Here is a 17,802-nt window from a genome sequence, read left to right on the forward strand (position 1 = left end):
CTCACTCTATACAAATATGCAATAATAATTTATTCCATGTTAAAAAAATTAAGCTATTTCTAGCTAAGCTAAATACACGGTTAACCACCCATAACCGACCAGCTATAACCATCAAAACCGAATAGCCATAACCACCAAAACCGATCGGTTATGGTTATTCATTAACCGACATCACGGTTATGGTTATAGTTTTAAGTCAAAACCGACCCAAATCGACCTATGCACACCCTTATTGTGAACAAACCACCGTCACTACTACAAAATGGAGTATTAGACGGTGTTGAATATTTATTTTAGACGGGGTTAAAGCAATAACACCGTCTAAAAATCAATACCTATATGATCATTGTGTTGTTTTGATTAAAATATTCAAGAAAATTCAAAAGAACCCCCTCTAATGCTTAAACAGTGTCTTATACTAATTTATACAACCTTTAGACGGTGTTGTTTTTTAACACTGTCTTATAAACATCATGAAGCAACGGAAGCCGTTGATGAAAGGTGGATCAAATGGCTAGGGTTTTAAAGGCATCTGGACTATAAGCGGGAGAATTTCCCACCTTCACGAGATTACTTTTCTCCCCCCAAATCCAATCATCTCTCTTTCCAGCCCTAACTTCCCACTCGTCGCTCTCTTTCTAGCCCTAAATCTCCCCCCTCCAGAGTTTCGGCGTGAAGCTTTTTCCGGCGTGTAGGTGGTTTGCGACTTCTTTACAACAGGTAGATAACTGAATCCTTGTGCTTGCATCCTTTCTTTTTGGTGATTTTTTTAAACCCTAATATAAATTGATGTTTGGAACTCTGCACATATTAGATTCAACTGAATTTTGTTTTGTTTTCCTCTTTGACTGGAATCTATATCTAAACACACATAAATTAGGATTTGGGTATTTCCCGGATTAGGTAGTTTGATTTGTAAAATAAATTGTGGGGGTACAAGAGTGGGTAGTTTAAAATTGCTGGGACACGAACTTGGTGTGTATTTTACATTCTAGTTATTTACTAGATGGTGTTGTGTATTTAGTTTGGGTGTGAAATAAATTCCAAAGCCATTCTAAAAAATGGTAACAAATGTATGCTACATTGTTCTGATATTCCAAAATTTAGGATTTTGGTTATTATTTTAAGATAGGATCAAGGAATACTAAATTAAATTAAGAAAATGTAGTTTTAATAATATAAGTGGTGGCTAATATGTTTGTTAGGGGTTTTTATGAGTTGGTGGAATATTAGGCTTAAGGGTGTGGGGAACATGGGTTTGGTCATCAATGTCACGTAAGACCATTAATGGATTGTTATACCAACCCATTGTCTCATCCACCATGGTTCACATGGTTAAACCATGGAAACCATGAGGCTCCTTTCCTTTTTCAATATCTCTTTTTTCTTTTCACAAAAATAAATTAAAATAAGAGATTAGTGGTTTTGGTCATGACCGCACCCTTAGGATAGTGGTTTTAGATGATGGATTAGAAGTGGGTGACATGGCGCTGATGTAGAGGGTTATGGTGACTATAAGGGTGATGACCACACTCTATAGACTTATAAAAAAATGAGAAAGGAAGTGAAAAGTCAAAAGGTATTAATGACCTTGCAATTCTTTGCATGTAACTGTGAGATCATGCTTTTAAAGGTCAAAATACCATGGAATGAATTGATGGTACGGTCAACTATAATTCTATGTATATATAATAATTTGTAATTAAGATTTGACAGTCTTCCAGTAGTTATTAGTTTGTGACATTTGTAGGATCATGTTCTAGCTTTGGAAGACTCAGCAATGGATGCTGATCAAGTGGACAACCTCATAAAGTTTTATCCAACAAAAGAGGAGATGGAGCTGCTTCACGTAAACTGTTAGTAAAACAGTTTAAAGGATTAAAAGACAGAATAAACCCTGAACTGCTAGAAATATGTCAATTAAGTCCTTGGAATCTAATTCCAAAAGTAAGGATATTTCTACACACTTACCAATATTGCAGCAAGTTTAAGCATGGTCCCGATCATGATTAGTATGTATCTTTGATATTGTTCTTCCATTAGGTGTTTTTGATATGCACTCAGAGCTTTTATTCATTTGTTCATGATTAGTAATGGCTTTTGTGCTCAGGGGTACAAAGGAGAGAAGGATAAATTAGGAAAATGTGAACAGGTTTGTAATACACATTTTGTCAACTTAAACAAGTTAATTTGAAATTTATATACAAATCAAACCAAACTTGATGGACGCATCTTTATATATTTTGAGTAGTTCTTCCTGGAGCTAATGAAAGTTCCACGTACAGAATCTAAGCTTAGAGTTTTTTCTTCTAAGTTACAGTTCAATGTACGATTATAAGCTAAAAAGATCTTCATATTTAGCTTCAAGTTTATTCTTCTCTAAGTCATCAATGTTTTACCAGTAATACCTAATCAGAAATCGGCAAGTAGTAGTGCACTACCTTTTGTGCTTACATTCACTTTGGTTCATGGTAGCTCTGTTTGATACTTGTAGGTGCTTGAAGTTCTTAATTTTTCAAAGGATCTTAGCAGTTTGGAACCTGCAGAAAAGGTAATAAATCTAGTTGGAAATTTTCACAAGTTTTATAATATAATTGAGAGTAAAATGCCATTTTCGTCCCTGAGGTTTGGCCAGTTTTGTGACTTTCGTCCGAAGGTTTGTTTTTTCGTATCTGGATCCAAAAGGTTTAAAATAATGTCATTTTCATCCGGCTCGTTAAGTCCATCCATTTTCTCCGTTAAGTCAGGGGTATTTCCTTCTTTTTTTTTTAACTTAAAGAGCAATTCGGTCTTTTTCACTTTATGTAAAAAGACCGAATACCTCTCAAAAATACACAATTGCCCTTTAAGTTAACAAAAAAGACGGAAATATCCCCGGCTTAACGGAGAAAAATGAATGGAGTTAACGAACAGGATGAAAATTGTATATACCTTTGACAATTGTATTTAACATCTTTATCTACCTTTGACAATTGTATTTAACATTTTTTTTGGTTGGAATAACTTATTTTCATAATATGTAGGCGTATAGCAGAGCTCTTGGATGTGAAGCCTCTTGGGTGTGTAGCCGCTATGTAAAGATGAGAGAGAGGAAGATAAATACCATAGGGCTTTTGTTTTAGCAGTGTATTTATGTAAGGCTGGAGGGTGTGGTTGGAGCCCCCTAGGGGCTTTATAAAGCCATGTAGGATCCACATCACCATGGAGCCTCTCTTTAATTTGGAGGGTGTGGATGAAGCCTCGAACAAAATTAAAAAAAAAAAAAATTGATTGGACTAAAACTAGTAGCACCACCTGAACATTTCAAACTCGGTGCTACCATGGTGGCGAATGGAAGATGGCGCCCCCTCTTCACTTTGAGGGTGTAGTGATGGAGCCCATATGGGCGCTATACATGCTGAGGTGGCGGGGGTGACGCCCCCACACCCTCTAGCCTAAAATGATGTTTTATCATGAAATGTAGAGTTCGAGTCTCTCAGTTGAAAAGTCTTTAAGTATATATTTCACATCAACTGTTTAAGTAGTATAGGAATTCATAGTAAGCTGCGATGTTAATACAAGAATTTGTTAAACTACAAGAATTAAAACATGTAGCGATGACATGGGTGTTTTAATTTCCACAACGACATGTTGTTGCTATAAGATTAGTTGGCCATAGGTTTCTGGGAATAAGTTCTCAACACCGTCACCGTATGTGTCGGCATAATAGATGAACCTGTAGTCCTTGGTAAAAAGATATTTACAAAATAATAAAAAATAATTTATTTAAGGGAAATTGAATTTTAATAATCTCATTTAGGGGCGGTTGGCCGATATTAGACCCACTTTTGAATATTAGTTGTCCCATATTAAATATTTTTTTCTCGCTTCACCTTCGTTAAAAAAACTTAGCTCCGTTACCTTTTCCTCCGAAATTCGAACTGATGTTTTAGGGTTTTTGATCAAAACAAGGATACGAGTCTATTGATATAAAACTTACTTCAAAACGGTGCTCTAAAGGACTTGATTTTTGTTAATTGGAAGTTTAAACACCTGAATTGAAGCATTGTTTTCGTCGTTTGACGCACCGTTTTGAGATAAGTTTTACATCAATCAACTCATATTCTCGTTTAGATCAAAATCCCTGAAACATTAGTTTGAAATTTGGAAAAACTTAAGGATTGTTAAGTATTTTTTAACGCATGTGCAGTGAGAAAACAATATTTAAAAGGTGGGACTGCGAATGAAAATATTAAAAGTGGGTCTAATATTGTGCAACCACCTCTAGGTGGAACTATATTAAAATCCAATTTCCATTTGTTTAATTATTACAATATTTACTAAATTAAGAAAAACATTAATTAAACTTTACTCGTCCTCTAGAAACATGTGGTTACTACAGAGTTGCCGTAAAATTAAAATGAATAACCAAGTTGTGCATCATCGTGGTCATCTTTATAGTCATTTAGAGGTTTATGCATCTTCATCTTCTTCGTCGTCATCGGCCGTAGAGGAGTGCTAGTTAGTAACAATAATCATGTACCACAAGTTCTAAAAAATATTCCACTTAATCCAGAAAAAAAAAAAAAAAAAACATTTCAATTCCATTGTTAATGATATGAGATTTGATGTCGTCACGGTTACTAACCATTGGAAGCAAACAACTTCATTGATGATCAAGAATGTTCCCAATAAATACATTAATTAAATCCAAGTGAACATTATGCGATGTCCACAAGGGTACCAGAAAGGACACCTGGACCGGTCACCAGTGGCTTCACATGGCTAGCAAAGCATTACCTATGACCACGGTCTAAGTGAACATCCTTGTACAATTGGTCGAGATATGTGAGATGCGATAGGAAATTAATCGGAATCTATAAGGACATCCGTTTTGGGAGCTTTCGAGCACGCCAGAATTCCTGTGACCAGTGTGTGCGTGCGCATATTATTGACAAAAAGAAAGCTCGCTGTTCTTTTCAAGCTTTCGGTGAACTAGGGGTGGATTAATAAGAGTTCAATCATATTTGAGATTTTGCTTAATGTTGTGAAGTTTGTAGGTTTGGGAGTTACAAATAGAAACATGACTTTCAGTGTGTTGCAATATACACATTATTTCTATTAGTCCTTTAAAATCCAATACTAAGAATTTTTACTGTCACAGTTTCTACTTATAATCCGTTTTTTGGTACTCTCTAGCATTGTATTTTTAAGACTACGAGTCTACTATTAAATAGGAAAATGAGTTCGAGTGGTATATACTTTATGTCTATTAGTCCTCTAAAAATCCAATACTAAGGATATTTAATGTTACAGCTTCTACTTATAATTTATTTTTGGATACCCTCTAGCATTGTATATTTAAGATTATAAGTCTATATTCAACAACAAAATGAGTTCGAGTGGTACCCTATTGGTGAATCAAAGCTTGTTGTAAAGTCACTAGAATCACTCTCGAACTATCAAAGAAGGAAAAAGACACTACAACTAAGATGTCGACGGTGTATTTGGTTCACGAAACAAGGAATAAAACGTTGCGTTCTTAATTTGTGTTATAGAAGTTGATTCCTTGCTGCATGGGACTACCGGAAGTAGTGTTGAAGTAACAAGTGATGGAGAGAAAATTGGGTTTTCTTTTAGAGCACTTTCGTGCTTATAACGGGTAAAGAAATAAGAGAGAAATTATCGAGAGAGGAATTTTATTTATTCATAGCATTTCCAACTAACAAATACTTGATACATAATATATATACAAGTGTTAATCGTAACATACGGTGAAACATAAATAGGGGAATGAAGGTATATTATATATGTTACTTATGGTTATTTATAACAATTTAGTCATTGTCGAGTTTTTCTTATAAAATAATTTAAGATGGTGTAAGTATAGTATATAATAAACAATTGAGCAACTTAGTCTCTAGGTATACTCATTTGATTAGATGAACACGCATCTTATATGTACCGTACATTTTACTAGTGCACGTAATGAAATCATACCATGTTTCTATAAATAATTGTCTCCATAACTTGGGCTGGAACGACCAACTTTCCCCTTCTTTATCACCCTGCTCGCCCTTCTCTATCTCTTTTCCTACGGACAAGTTCCCTTCTCTCACATAACAATAAGGGCCATGTCCTTATGAAGATTCACTCTCTCTCTCCATGTCACTAGACAGTGTCCAACAAAGTTGGGATGTTAAATTTATTATGAGTACAATCATGTATTTAACTAGCTTTATAAGTAGTAATTACCAACAATTTTCGTTTGGTATGTTATTAACAACAAAATATCCTCACCTATGTTAAGTTGAGAGCGTCTATAAGTTACTTTGACCTTATAAGTTTAGTGACGGATTTCCCAAATTCATACAACTTTAGAAACACGACAATGCTCAAATGTAATACATGTTTTATTGAATGAACAAGATGTTAGGATAGAGGAAGAAGATCCTATGTAAGCACCTTAAAATGTATACATGTATTTGTAACAACACATTTTAGCAAAGTATGAATACCATTGAAGAGATTATTTTTTGAATTTTTCCAAATGTCGTATTCTAAAGACCTCCTATTTGTAATGATCATCTTTCTTCATAAAGTGTCACTTGTTCATGATGAAATTTGTATATGAATAGATGTTTTATGGATTAGTATACCTGTGTCTAAACTTCTCACGCATTAAAGAGGAAAACCAATAGACATGTACTTGAATAAGCTGGAACAATAAGGCGATGCATGATGGTGAACCTATGTTTTGTTGATTATACATGTAACATAAGCAAAAAGGTGATGCACGATGGTGATTCGCGGCTCGATGTTTAGTTGGTGTTGATGGAATACAATATGATAAAAAAATAAATAAAAAGTTAAAACACGCTCATGCCTTTTGTAACGTATGGTTTATCTTAGACACAATTATTTTCTCACATAGATACGAAATATAAGAAACAAGAAGTGTCTGCTTCCGTTTATATCTTAAAGGGTACATGCTCATCGTGACACATGTTCTTTCTAATTTAAGGGGGGAAGAGGATTATAGTCTTTTCATCGTGTGACCCACTCCGCCCGCGATTTTCAAACGGCTATTATTTTTTGATATAATAACATTTTTTTTTAAAAAAAATTACATCTTATTAACGTGCATTTTATTCTCTTTAATTTGAGTAGGCTATTGGTTTTGTTTCTTAATTTAAAAAAATATATTTTTCAATACGTAACACGTACCATTTGTATAAGTAATAATAAATACTCAATTTGACCTTACATCTACAACACTGCCATCACAACATTTTTTATCCATTAATCTTGTAAATCGACACCCTAAATCATCTCCTACATTTTATAGAATAAGCCTCTTGTGTAAAATAAGCTTTCCCATAATATATATATCGGAAAAAAAGTTGCTATAATAGCAAAACCAATCAAAGTATCAAACAACTATCCACTTAACTATATATTAGCGCCCTATCTCTTAGGTGTAACACCAAGGACATCATGGCTTCAAAAACTAAAAAAATATAATTACATTTGACCGAACAAACAACAATCGTTTCAAAAATCTCCTTACGGATTGAAGGAGAATCTTCCAAGAATACCTTGCTTATACGACAAATATGTTTTCTTCTTCATGTAATTCGAAACCGCCTAGTTCACATTGTAATGCAGCTCGTGAGCCGAAACTCGCCCCCTTGGCGACACTGATCCAGGGTTCCTGATGTCCTGATCATATTTTCTAAAATTGGTAGAGTATTTCTTCAAAGGATCTCTATCCATTGCTCGACCATCTGAAGCACTTCTGAACAACAAAACATCCAACAAACTCCACTTTCTTGACTCATTGTTTTTTTCTGATGAAGGTGCAGGAGACGAAGGCGCCACTTGTTGTCGCCATTGATGGGAACTTCCAAGTGGCGACAATGATCTCGTTCTCCTACTTCTTGAAGCATTTGAAAAGCCTCTCTCTCTCTTCCTCTTTCTCTTTGTTGAACTGATTCACTATCGAAACCACAGCTCACATCAAATGTAAAATCGTCTTCGGGTAAGTTGGAGGATGTTTTGGGTACTCCGGGTTTCTCCTCCCAGGCAAATGGGATGGTGGCAAGAGAACTAGTGCAGTTAGCATCGGCTGCGATCAATAGCTCGTCAAATCCGCGATACAAATCCGTGAGTCGTGTGGGGCTGGAGGGGGCACTTGTGTAGCAAGTGTCGGCGTGTGATGGAAAAGTGAAGTCGAAATCTGTGGCGGGAGCAAAGTCCATAGTGGTATTAGTTATGATGAGGTATGTTTGTGAAGAAAGTGAGAAACGAGCCTTGGAGTATTGATGGTTATATAATTCGATCAAGGAAGAAGGTGAGAAAGCTCTTGAAACCAAGTCAAGTTGACTGAAAATTATTAGATTGTTCTCTTAATACATTGTTTATTAGTTATCTGCAACGTTTGTCTAGTGTTGTTTTTTAAATTGTATTATTGGGACTTGGGTCCAAGATGATTATTCTACAAATATTTAACTGATTTGGAATTAAAAAAATGTGACAAATTAGCAACGATGTTGATGTATTTTAGTTTTATTTGTCAATTCTTCTTATTTTTTATTTTTTAAAACCGTGTCCAATAAAGTTGGGATGTTAAATTTATTGCGAGTACAATCATGTAATTAACTAGCTTTATAAGTAGTAATTACCAATAATTTTCGTTTAATATGTTGTTAACGTCAAAATATCCTCACCTATGTTAAGTTGAGAGTGTCTATAAGTTACTTTGACCTTACAAGTGTAGTGACGGATTTCCCAAAGTCATACAACTTTAGAAACACAACAATGCTCAGATGTAATACATGTTTTATTGAATGAACAAGATGTTAGGATGGAGGAAGAAGGTCCTATGTAAGCACCTTAACATGTATACATGTATTTGTACCAACACATTTTAGCAAAGTATGAATACCTATTGAAGAGATTACTTTTTGAACTTTTCCGAATGTCGTATTCTAAAGGCCTCCAATTTGTAATGATCATCTTTCTTTATAAAATGTTACTTGTTCATAACAAAATTTGTATATGAATGATGTTTTATGGATTAGTATGCCTGTGACCAATAGACATGTACATGAATAAGCTGGAACAATAAGGCGATGCATGATGGTGAACCTATGTTTTGTTGATTATACATGTAACATAAGCAAAATGGTGATGCACGATGGTGATTCGCGGCTTGATGTTTAGCTGGTGTTGATGGAATACAATATGATAAAAAATAAATAAAAAATTAATACACGCTCATGCCTTTTGTAACGTATGGTTTATCTAGACACAATTATTTTCTCACATAGATACGAAATATAAGAAACAATAAGTGTCTGCTTCCGTTCATATCTTACAGGGTACATGCTCATCGTGACACATGTTCTTTCTAATTTAAGGGGAAAGAGGATTATAGTCTTTTCATCGCGCGACCCAGTTCACCCGCGATTTTCAAACGGCTATTATTTTTTCATACAATAATATTTTTTAATAAAATTACATCGTATTAACGTGTATTTTATTCACTTTAATTTGAGTATTATTGCTTTAGTTTTCTTAATTTTCAAAAAAAAAAATTGTTTTTCCAATACGTAATAGGTACCATATGTGCAATAGTAATAAACTAGAATTACGACCCGCCGCAATGCGGCGGGGATTCTTTAGTTATAACTAAGTCGATTTAGGATACGCACGTTATGTTGAACCTGTCAAACGGGAAAAAATAGACGATGTAAAAACGTTCACCCACACACGCATATTGCGTCGTGTTAACTCACGTTAGAACGAAACGTAAAAACGTTAAACCAAAGACGCACGTTGCGATGTGTTAAGTCACAAAATTTTGAATGAACCATAAAGGGAAAAAATTTGAAAAGTCCCCAAAGCCAAGGTTACAACAACGGAACAACCATATGAATAACCATTTTTTCTTTGAAAACCCCCCAAAAGCCAAGATTATAACACATAAGTAAAAAAATCAAAGTGGTTAAATCGCAAAAGATTGAAACTTTTGAATTAGAAGTGAAAAATCAAATTAATTAAAGGGGTTAAATTACCAAAGATTAAATTTTAAACTTAAATTGTCAAAGATTAAAACTCTAGGGTTAAAAAGGAAACAAAGATTAAAACTTTAAGCTTAAATTGTCAAGGATTAAAACTTGAAGGTTAAAAAGGAAAATTCCATTTTTTTTGAAAAACTCCCAAAGCTAAAGTTACAACAACCTTAAGCACAAGTTAGTTGCTTATTTATAGGCATGGTTGTAAAAGTCCCGACTAGGCTCCGAGTACTCCCCGAGTACTCGCTACAAGGTAGGTTGCCGAGGCACGAGTACTCTTCTCCCAGGCCAATTACTCCCCGAGTACTCCCGAATACTCCCGAGTACCTCCCGAGTACTCCCGAATCCGACTAGGGAGCGCCTAGCGACTTTTGCAACCATGTTTATAGGTTAATAATAGTCAATGTGACCTTACATCTACAATACTGCCATCACAACATTTTTAATCCATTATTCTTGTAAATCGACAACCCAAATCATCTCCTTTTATAGGATATTAGCAAAACCAATCAAACAACTATCCACTTAACCAATCAAACAACCCAAATCATCTCCTTTTATAGGACATCATGGCTTCAAAAACTAAACATTTATAATTACATTTAACCGAACAAACTACAACAATCGTTTCAAAAATCTCCTTACGGATTGAAGGAGAATCTTCCAAGAATACCTTGCTTATATGGCAAATATGTTTTCTTCTTCATGTCATTCGAAACCGCCCGGTTCACATTGTAATGCAGCTCGTGAGCTGAAACTCGCCCTCTTCGTTTCGACACTGATCCGGGGTTCCTGATGTCTTGATCATATTTTCTAAAATTGGCAGAGTATTTCTTCAAAGGATCTCTATCCATTGCTCGACCATCCGAAGAACTTCTGAACAACAAAAGATCCAACAAACTCCATTTTCTTGACTCGTTGTTTTTTTCTGAAGAAGGTGCAGGAGACGAAGGCGCCACTTGTGGTCGCCATTGATGGGAACTTCCAAGTGGCGACAACGATCTCGTTCTCCTACTTCTTGAAGAATTTGAAAACCCTCTCTCTCTTCCTCTTTCTCTTTGTTGAACTGATTTACTATCAAAACCACAACTTACATCAAATGTAAAATCGTCTTCGAGTAAGTTTGAGGGTATTTTGGGTACTCCGGGTTTCTCCTCCCACGCAAACGGGATGGTGGCTAGAGAACCACTGTGGTTAGCATCGGCGACCATAAACAACTTGTCAAACCCGTGATATAACTCCGTGAGTCGCGTGGGGCTCGAGGGGGCGCTTGTGTAGCAAGTGTCAACGTGTGATGGAAAAGTGAAGTCGAAATCTGTGGCGGGAGCAACGTCCATAGTGGTATTAGTTATGATGAGGTATGTTTGTGAAGAAAGTGAGAAACTAGCCTTGGAGTATTGATGGTTAAATACCCAAAGGAATTGGATGGAGGAAGAAGGTGAGAAGATTCTTGATGCCAAGTGAAGTTGACTGTAAAATTGGATTGAAGTGTTAATATATTATTTTTAAGTTATCAGCAACGTTTGTTTATTGTTGTTGTTTTTTTTTATAATTTGTTGTAAGGGCCGAGAAGATAGATTAATCTACAATTGTTCGATTGATTTGAATTTAAATATTAAATATTTGTGACCAAAACATGTTAGATGTATTTTAATTACTAACAAACGAGTATTAACGAGGCAATGTGTAAAAAAATCTAGAGGCCGGATTCACAGCAAATGAATGCTGATATATGGTCAAACAAGGGAGAAATAAGGCTACTACGAATGTTCAAAACATGTGAATTCAAATAAGTCTTGCAACCAATGCAAAATCAAGAAAAAGGAAGGACCCAAAAAGTTTAATGAATTATTGAACACTCGTGTGGCTTTGGATATGTTTCTTGCCAAATCCATTTGTATCTGGGTCATTTCTTACAATTCAAATAACTTGTATAAGTCAAAGAAAAAATGGCCGGCCTTAACCAATTAAATTATATAAACTAGTTTGTTTTAGTTTCTTTGTTAAGGAATAATATTGGCCCAATAAGTTTTTAGGTTTTTAGTTTTTAGGTAGTAAACTGTCCTTTTGGTTTATGAGGTTTGGTCATTTTTATTACTTTAGTCTAAAACTCAAATGTTTTAAATCTGGGTTCCTCTGGTTTCACTTTTATTGCCATTTTAGTCCAAAAATGAAAGACATTTGGGTAATAAAATCATGTTATTTTATCTTTTTACTCAGAGGTAAAATGGTCAATATAATTTTATTATAACACAAAACTTGATCATTCCCTCAAACTTCCATCATTTTCTCAGCAAATTTGAGTAATAAATGCAGAAAATCAACTACACAAAATTAATACATTCAGCACCCATCTTCAATATCTAATATTACACCTATATTTTGCTAAAAATCCATCATAAAATTCCTAAAGGTCAAAACAAACCCTAGAATAACCATTAAGTGAATCTAACTCAACTCCCCCAATGTTAACTTATTCAATCAAACAAATGACCTGTTAAAGCACTGGATCGATGACGAACATCAAACATTGCACTTGATTCAAGACATGAAGAACAAAATATGAACAAGATAGAAATATGTAGAAGATGAATCTCTTTATTAACGAATCAGTCATCACAGATTACATACCAAAAGAGTATACATCATCTACAAGCTGGTTTAGATCACTAAGATCTAAACCAAGCTTTCTCTCACTAACACATAGTCTCTCTCTCTCTAGGATGTGCACACCAGGAGGAACAAGAAGTTAGGAGAGGTGCACCAAGCTTTCTCTAGGGTTACCCTAATCTACCCTATACAACACATATATATAGACTAGGGACTAAACCGGATAAAACATATTGTCCGGGATATAAAACAAATAATTCGGAGAACAATGATAATCAACGTATTCCGAGTTTATGAGAACATCATAAACTCGGAACTGATAAAGCTTCCGAATTCTTGACTTGGCTTGGACTTTGTTGATCGTAGACCAGAACTGATAAAGCACAGTTACCCGGCAGGAACTGCACTTACAGACTCCCCCTTAACTGTTGCTTTCAGTTCTATCTGACATTGATATCTTCAGTCATCGGATACTACACTTACAGACTCCCCCTTGACTGATGATATCATGCATGCTTTCAACTTTAGCTGAGACTTGATCTTTTAGGTAGAGCACAGCGATCTTCAACCCTTCTGATAAAAGACTTGCTGATGATCACTTAAAGCTGCTTTGAGAAACCTGAAGAATCCAACATCAAACACTTCAGAACCTCCCCCTCAAACTACTCCCGAATCAAGTTAACGCGAACCGACCTACAACCACATGTAAGAATATCGCTCGATACATTAATCTTCAAACCTAACCGATAGCAGAAAGAGACATTGGATTTCCAATGCCCAACCTTGAACACTTCAAATTCCACAAAGATATGAAGCTCAGTTCGATAAGTTAATAACAAACTGAACTTTGTAAAAGTACATCCACCAACTTGATCAAAAGTCTTCAACCCTTCATGTATGATCTCATCTCCTCATGTATCCTCATGATCAATCTCCTATCTTCACAAATCCGCTAAATCCCCGATGGCTTTCATCTCCGACCTTCCCCTCAAATCAAGAAGCCCCACATTATTTCGAGACCAGAACTAATCTTCTCTACTCTAAACAACAACTTAATAAGGCTCAATCTTCGACTAGTCGTCAATCGAGAATTCAGCTTCATCACGTCAACACTTGATTAATAACATAAACACACGTGACAAAACTCCATCACACACGAGCTATTTCACGCACAAGCTTTATATTTACGAAGAAAATAGGAAATTTTTACTCCCCCTTTTTCTTTGTAAACAATACAAAAGTCCAAGCAAGTCTTATTCTCTTCACCTCCTCACTTGATCCGGACAACATAAGTACCATAAAACTTTTCGATAATCCGAAACCGACTTCAAGTTTCCAAACTACACATAATTCTGACTCTTAGTTAGTTATCCGGTACCCCAGGTAACCCGAATAACTAGAAAAACTCGGAACACGCACAACTCGAAACTTCCGAACAACACAAACTTCTAAATTTAGCTAAAAAATCCGGTACCCCAGGTAACCCGGAATTCTTAGCAAATTTGGAACCCGTAAAACCTAGAAGCTCTTGAAACCTTGGATCAGATCATCAGAACAGTATGTAAAATACAAAGGAATTCGAAACAAGCAAAGAAATAAAGGAAGCTCTGAAGAAACCCAGGGGCTGCTATCCGAAAGACTAATCTCGGAACAATCGAACTACTTATTTCAAACCTCCGTAGACACATAGAAACCCGGAGCTTGAAATGGAAACTCGGACCAAATGAAGTGATAAACTCGGAGTAATTGAAAGGCTTAAAACTCGGACCGAACACTCAAAAATTAAACTCAGACCAAAGATCAATTGACTAAACTCAGACAAAGTACTGAAGATATAAAACTCGGACTAAATAAAGTATAGGTAAAACTTGGACTTAAACCTTGGACTTAAACCTTGGAATTTAAACCTTGGACTTAAACATTGGAGTTAAACCTTGGAACTTAAACCTTGGACTCAAACCTTGGAACCTTGGACTTAAACCTTGGAACTTAAACCTTGGACTTAATCATTGGAACTTAAACCTTGGACTCAAACCTTGGAACTTAAACCTTGGAACTTAAACCTTGGAAACCTTTATAAGAAACTCGGACTAAAGCTATAGAGGTAAACTTGGACCAATTATACAAAAAAAGGAAAATATGGACCAAGTTTGAAACTCGGACCCAGAACTTTTAAGTAAAACTCGGACAACTTTTACTAAAAGTGGAAAACTCGGACCAAGAAATGAGGTGTAAAACTCGGACCCAACTTGAGAACCAGCTTCCGGATTATTTCCCCAGTGTGACTTCACACTGGTTCACCAAAACCCCGGAAACACAAACACAAAGTTTTAAACTCGGACAATCCTTTTTTGGATCAAAACCCTAGAACTGCAACAAGAAAAACCATCACAGCCGACGAACAACTTCATTTTCTTCATGTTTTATGCAGAATCTTCACGTCTTCAAGATGTTTGGCGGAAACAAACATCAAATCAAGAGCAATGGTGATTCGGAAGGCGGTTAGACCATTCCGAATCGGTAACCATGCTGTGATACCACTGTTAAAGCACTATTACCCGGCAGGAACTGCACTTACATGACCACACAACTAATATCACTAACCAAATCATCCTAAAAAAACAATATCTATAAGTCACCAGATCCAACAAAACTAGATTTATTAACTCTACAAAACAACAAACCTTAGGAGAAGTAAAAGTCTTTCTCATGACTTGCAAGGAATACAAGAGGCGGGGGGGGGGGGGGTCATTAAATTTTACTCCGATTACACCTCTTGTACACCATACTGCACCAACTCTTACAAACTTAGAATGAAAAGGATAGAAACCTAACCAAGAGCTAATCCATAAAACTGAAACTTCTAATAAACCCAATAAGCAACTCAGGAGGTCATCTAGGTTAAAAAAAACTACTAACTTTGATGATTACATAACCTCCCTAACTGAAGTTGAAATGGATTTTGGAAAAGTTTACTGATCCAATCTCTTCTAATTAAGCCATTAGTGTCAATCAATAATCTAAATGGAATAAAACTGTTTTCTAGTAAAACTAATTTTATGTGATCGTATAACGTTTGGGATTTGATTGAATTACCTAAGAGTGTTCATGACTAAACTAAATCCTAATATAAGCGTTAAGACACGAAGAAGCATGATTGATTGTCAAAGGTTGTACCCAGGAAGAGATAAATTATCAAAGATTTCTTTGAGGATCATCAGTGTTCTAGTAGCTTATAATAATTTAAAGTTACATTAGATGAACATTAAAAGAACTTTCCCTAACAACTGGCTGACATATTTACATGTTCATAAAACAACCTGAAAGTTCCAAACTGAAGGTTAAAGAACACTTTGTTTGTAAGCCAATAAAATCCATGTACGGGTTAATGCAAGCATCATACTGCGATGAAAACTTAGAGTAATTATTTTCATCAAGAACCAAGTGGATTAATGTACTTACCTCAAAATGAATGGGAGAAACTAAGATAAACTTGTCTATATAAATGATATTCTTCTGACAAGTATATGTTACATAAGTTAAAGCATTGTTAACACAAACTTTGATATAACAGATCTCAGATATCTCTTACGTGATAGATATTATAACATACCGAGATAGACCCAATGGGGCATTAGTTTCGTTCCATAAATTTAACCTTAAATGGGTCCTTACATATGTAATAATCAATATTGCTCTCCTATAGAGGATAATATGGTAAATGAGATCATTTCCTTACGCATCATTAATCAGAAGCCTTATGTAAGTTCAAGTCTGTACTCGTTTAAATATTACTCACATTGCAACACACTAGATATGTCTAGATTAATGTGAAGCAACTAATAGAGTATTACAATATCTTTAAAAGAAACGAAAGACTATAATTTGACGAAGAAGTGAGAACTTAAACCGGTTGATTACCCTAACTTTGTGATATTCAAAGATGACAAAATGTAATTTCAGGTATATCTTTATGTCAGTAGACAAAACCTATCTCATGGAGGAGTCATAATGGGCTGATATGAACAACCTAAGTTATAACGACATAATATAGTCACTAAATGCTGTTGGAAATTTATCAGTGGACTCATAAGTTTATTAACTCCATACAATTAATGTAGTGAAGACTTATTGTGATAAAGTCAGCTACCATGTCTCCTTGAACAGTAACAGTTCGAGATGTGCTGCATTAAATTTCGATACACAATTAATTATTCGTTTGTGAACGAATTGAGGAAACTAAATCTTTGTATCGAATACATTCATGATATGCTTAAGGATCCTATAACTGAAGGGCTGTTACCCATAAGTCTTATTAAGAGAGCTCATAGACGGGTTTTAATTGATGGTCGTGCGCAACTGCATATCGTACTGTGAATGACTAAGTATTAGTTAATTTTCCTCATCAGTTTGATTTTGTATGTCTCTAAGCATATGTTAAACCGGTATAATGGCATATAGATAAATAAAATTACAAATCAAACAAAGGGCTTATGTGTATTTTGATCATAACGATTAGGTTTTAAATTGAGGATGTAGTATGACTAATGGGGGTCCAGAATCACATAATGATTCAACGGCTGTATTTTTCTGCTATAGTTCTTGGTTTAAGGCTAAAATGAGTCTTAACTCCTGATCAGGCTTATCTAATACTCATAGTAAATGATTACTCGACTAAGTGGGAGGATGTAAGATTAAATATATTTTTATGTTATATTTAATCTAGTAGCCATTATAATCAATTACATTATATAGATCAAAATATATAACAACCTATTAAATAATTAGTTGGTAATTGTTGATGGGCCATATTACCCTTATTAACTAATTAGGGTTTCCTCTTGGGTGCATATATAAGGAGACTAATGTAGAGGTTACAAGGTTAGACAGTTGAGACAACCTTATTAGTTCATAACATCAATCGACCTCTCTCTCCCAACCGAACACCCTATTCGGTTTTTTCATCACCATCATTAGATTGCACCCTAAGGAGGAACCAGAACACTCTAACTATCATGTTAAACTCTATTGTTGCGGCTTTATCAGGATTCTCTGCTGGCCTGTCTGCTGCAATCAAAGGTATGTTATTTATATGTTTTCCATTATGTTTAAACAGATCAACAAACCGTTCTAA

At 35.2% G+C, this 17,802-nt stretch overlaps 1 protein-coding gene and 1 long non-coding RNA gene across 4 annotated transcripts; one reads left to right on the forward strand and one right to left on the reverse strand.

Annotated features, from left to right (window-relative positions):
- Positions 1-492: 492 nt before the first annotated feature.
- Positions 493-3,594, forward strand: LOC110903256. Of its 3 annotated transcripts, none has more exons than XR_004887681.1 (5): positions 493-720; positions 1,751-2,012; positions 2,092-2,152; positions 2,495-2,551; positions 3,024-3,593. It is a non-coding gene; the product is annotated as an uncharacterized LOC110903256 (long non-coding RNA). The 3 variants fall into 3 exon arrangements; XR_002571797.2 differs by having other exon boundaries at positions 2,111-2,152; positions 3,024-3,591; XR_004887682.1 differs by having other exon boundaries at positions 558-720; positions 1,751-1,947; positions 2,044-2,152; positions 3,024-3,594.
- A 7,105-nt stretch (positions 3,595-10,699) lies between these two features.
- LOC110888655 lies at positions 10,700-11,395 on the reverse strand. The gene has a single exon (XM_022136172.1). The coding sequence runs from the start codon at positions 11,393-11,395 to the stop codon at positions 10,700-10,702; it is 696 nt and encodes a 231-aa protein (XP_021991864.1).
- Positions 11,396-17,802: the final 6,407 nt, after the last annotated feature.

The sequence above is a fragment of the Helianthus annuus genome, chromosome 2, assembly GCF_002127325.2.
Source record: "Helianthus annuus cultivar XRQ/B chromosome 2, HanXRQr2.0-SUNRISE, whole genome shotgun sequence".
Classification (NCBI taxonomy): domain Eukaryota; kingdom Viridiplantae; phylum Streptophyta; class Magnoliopsida; order Asterales; family Asteraceae; genus Helianthus; species Helianthus annuus.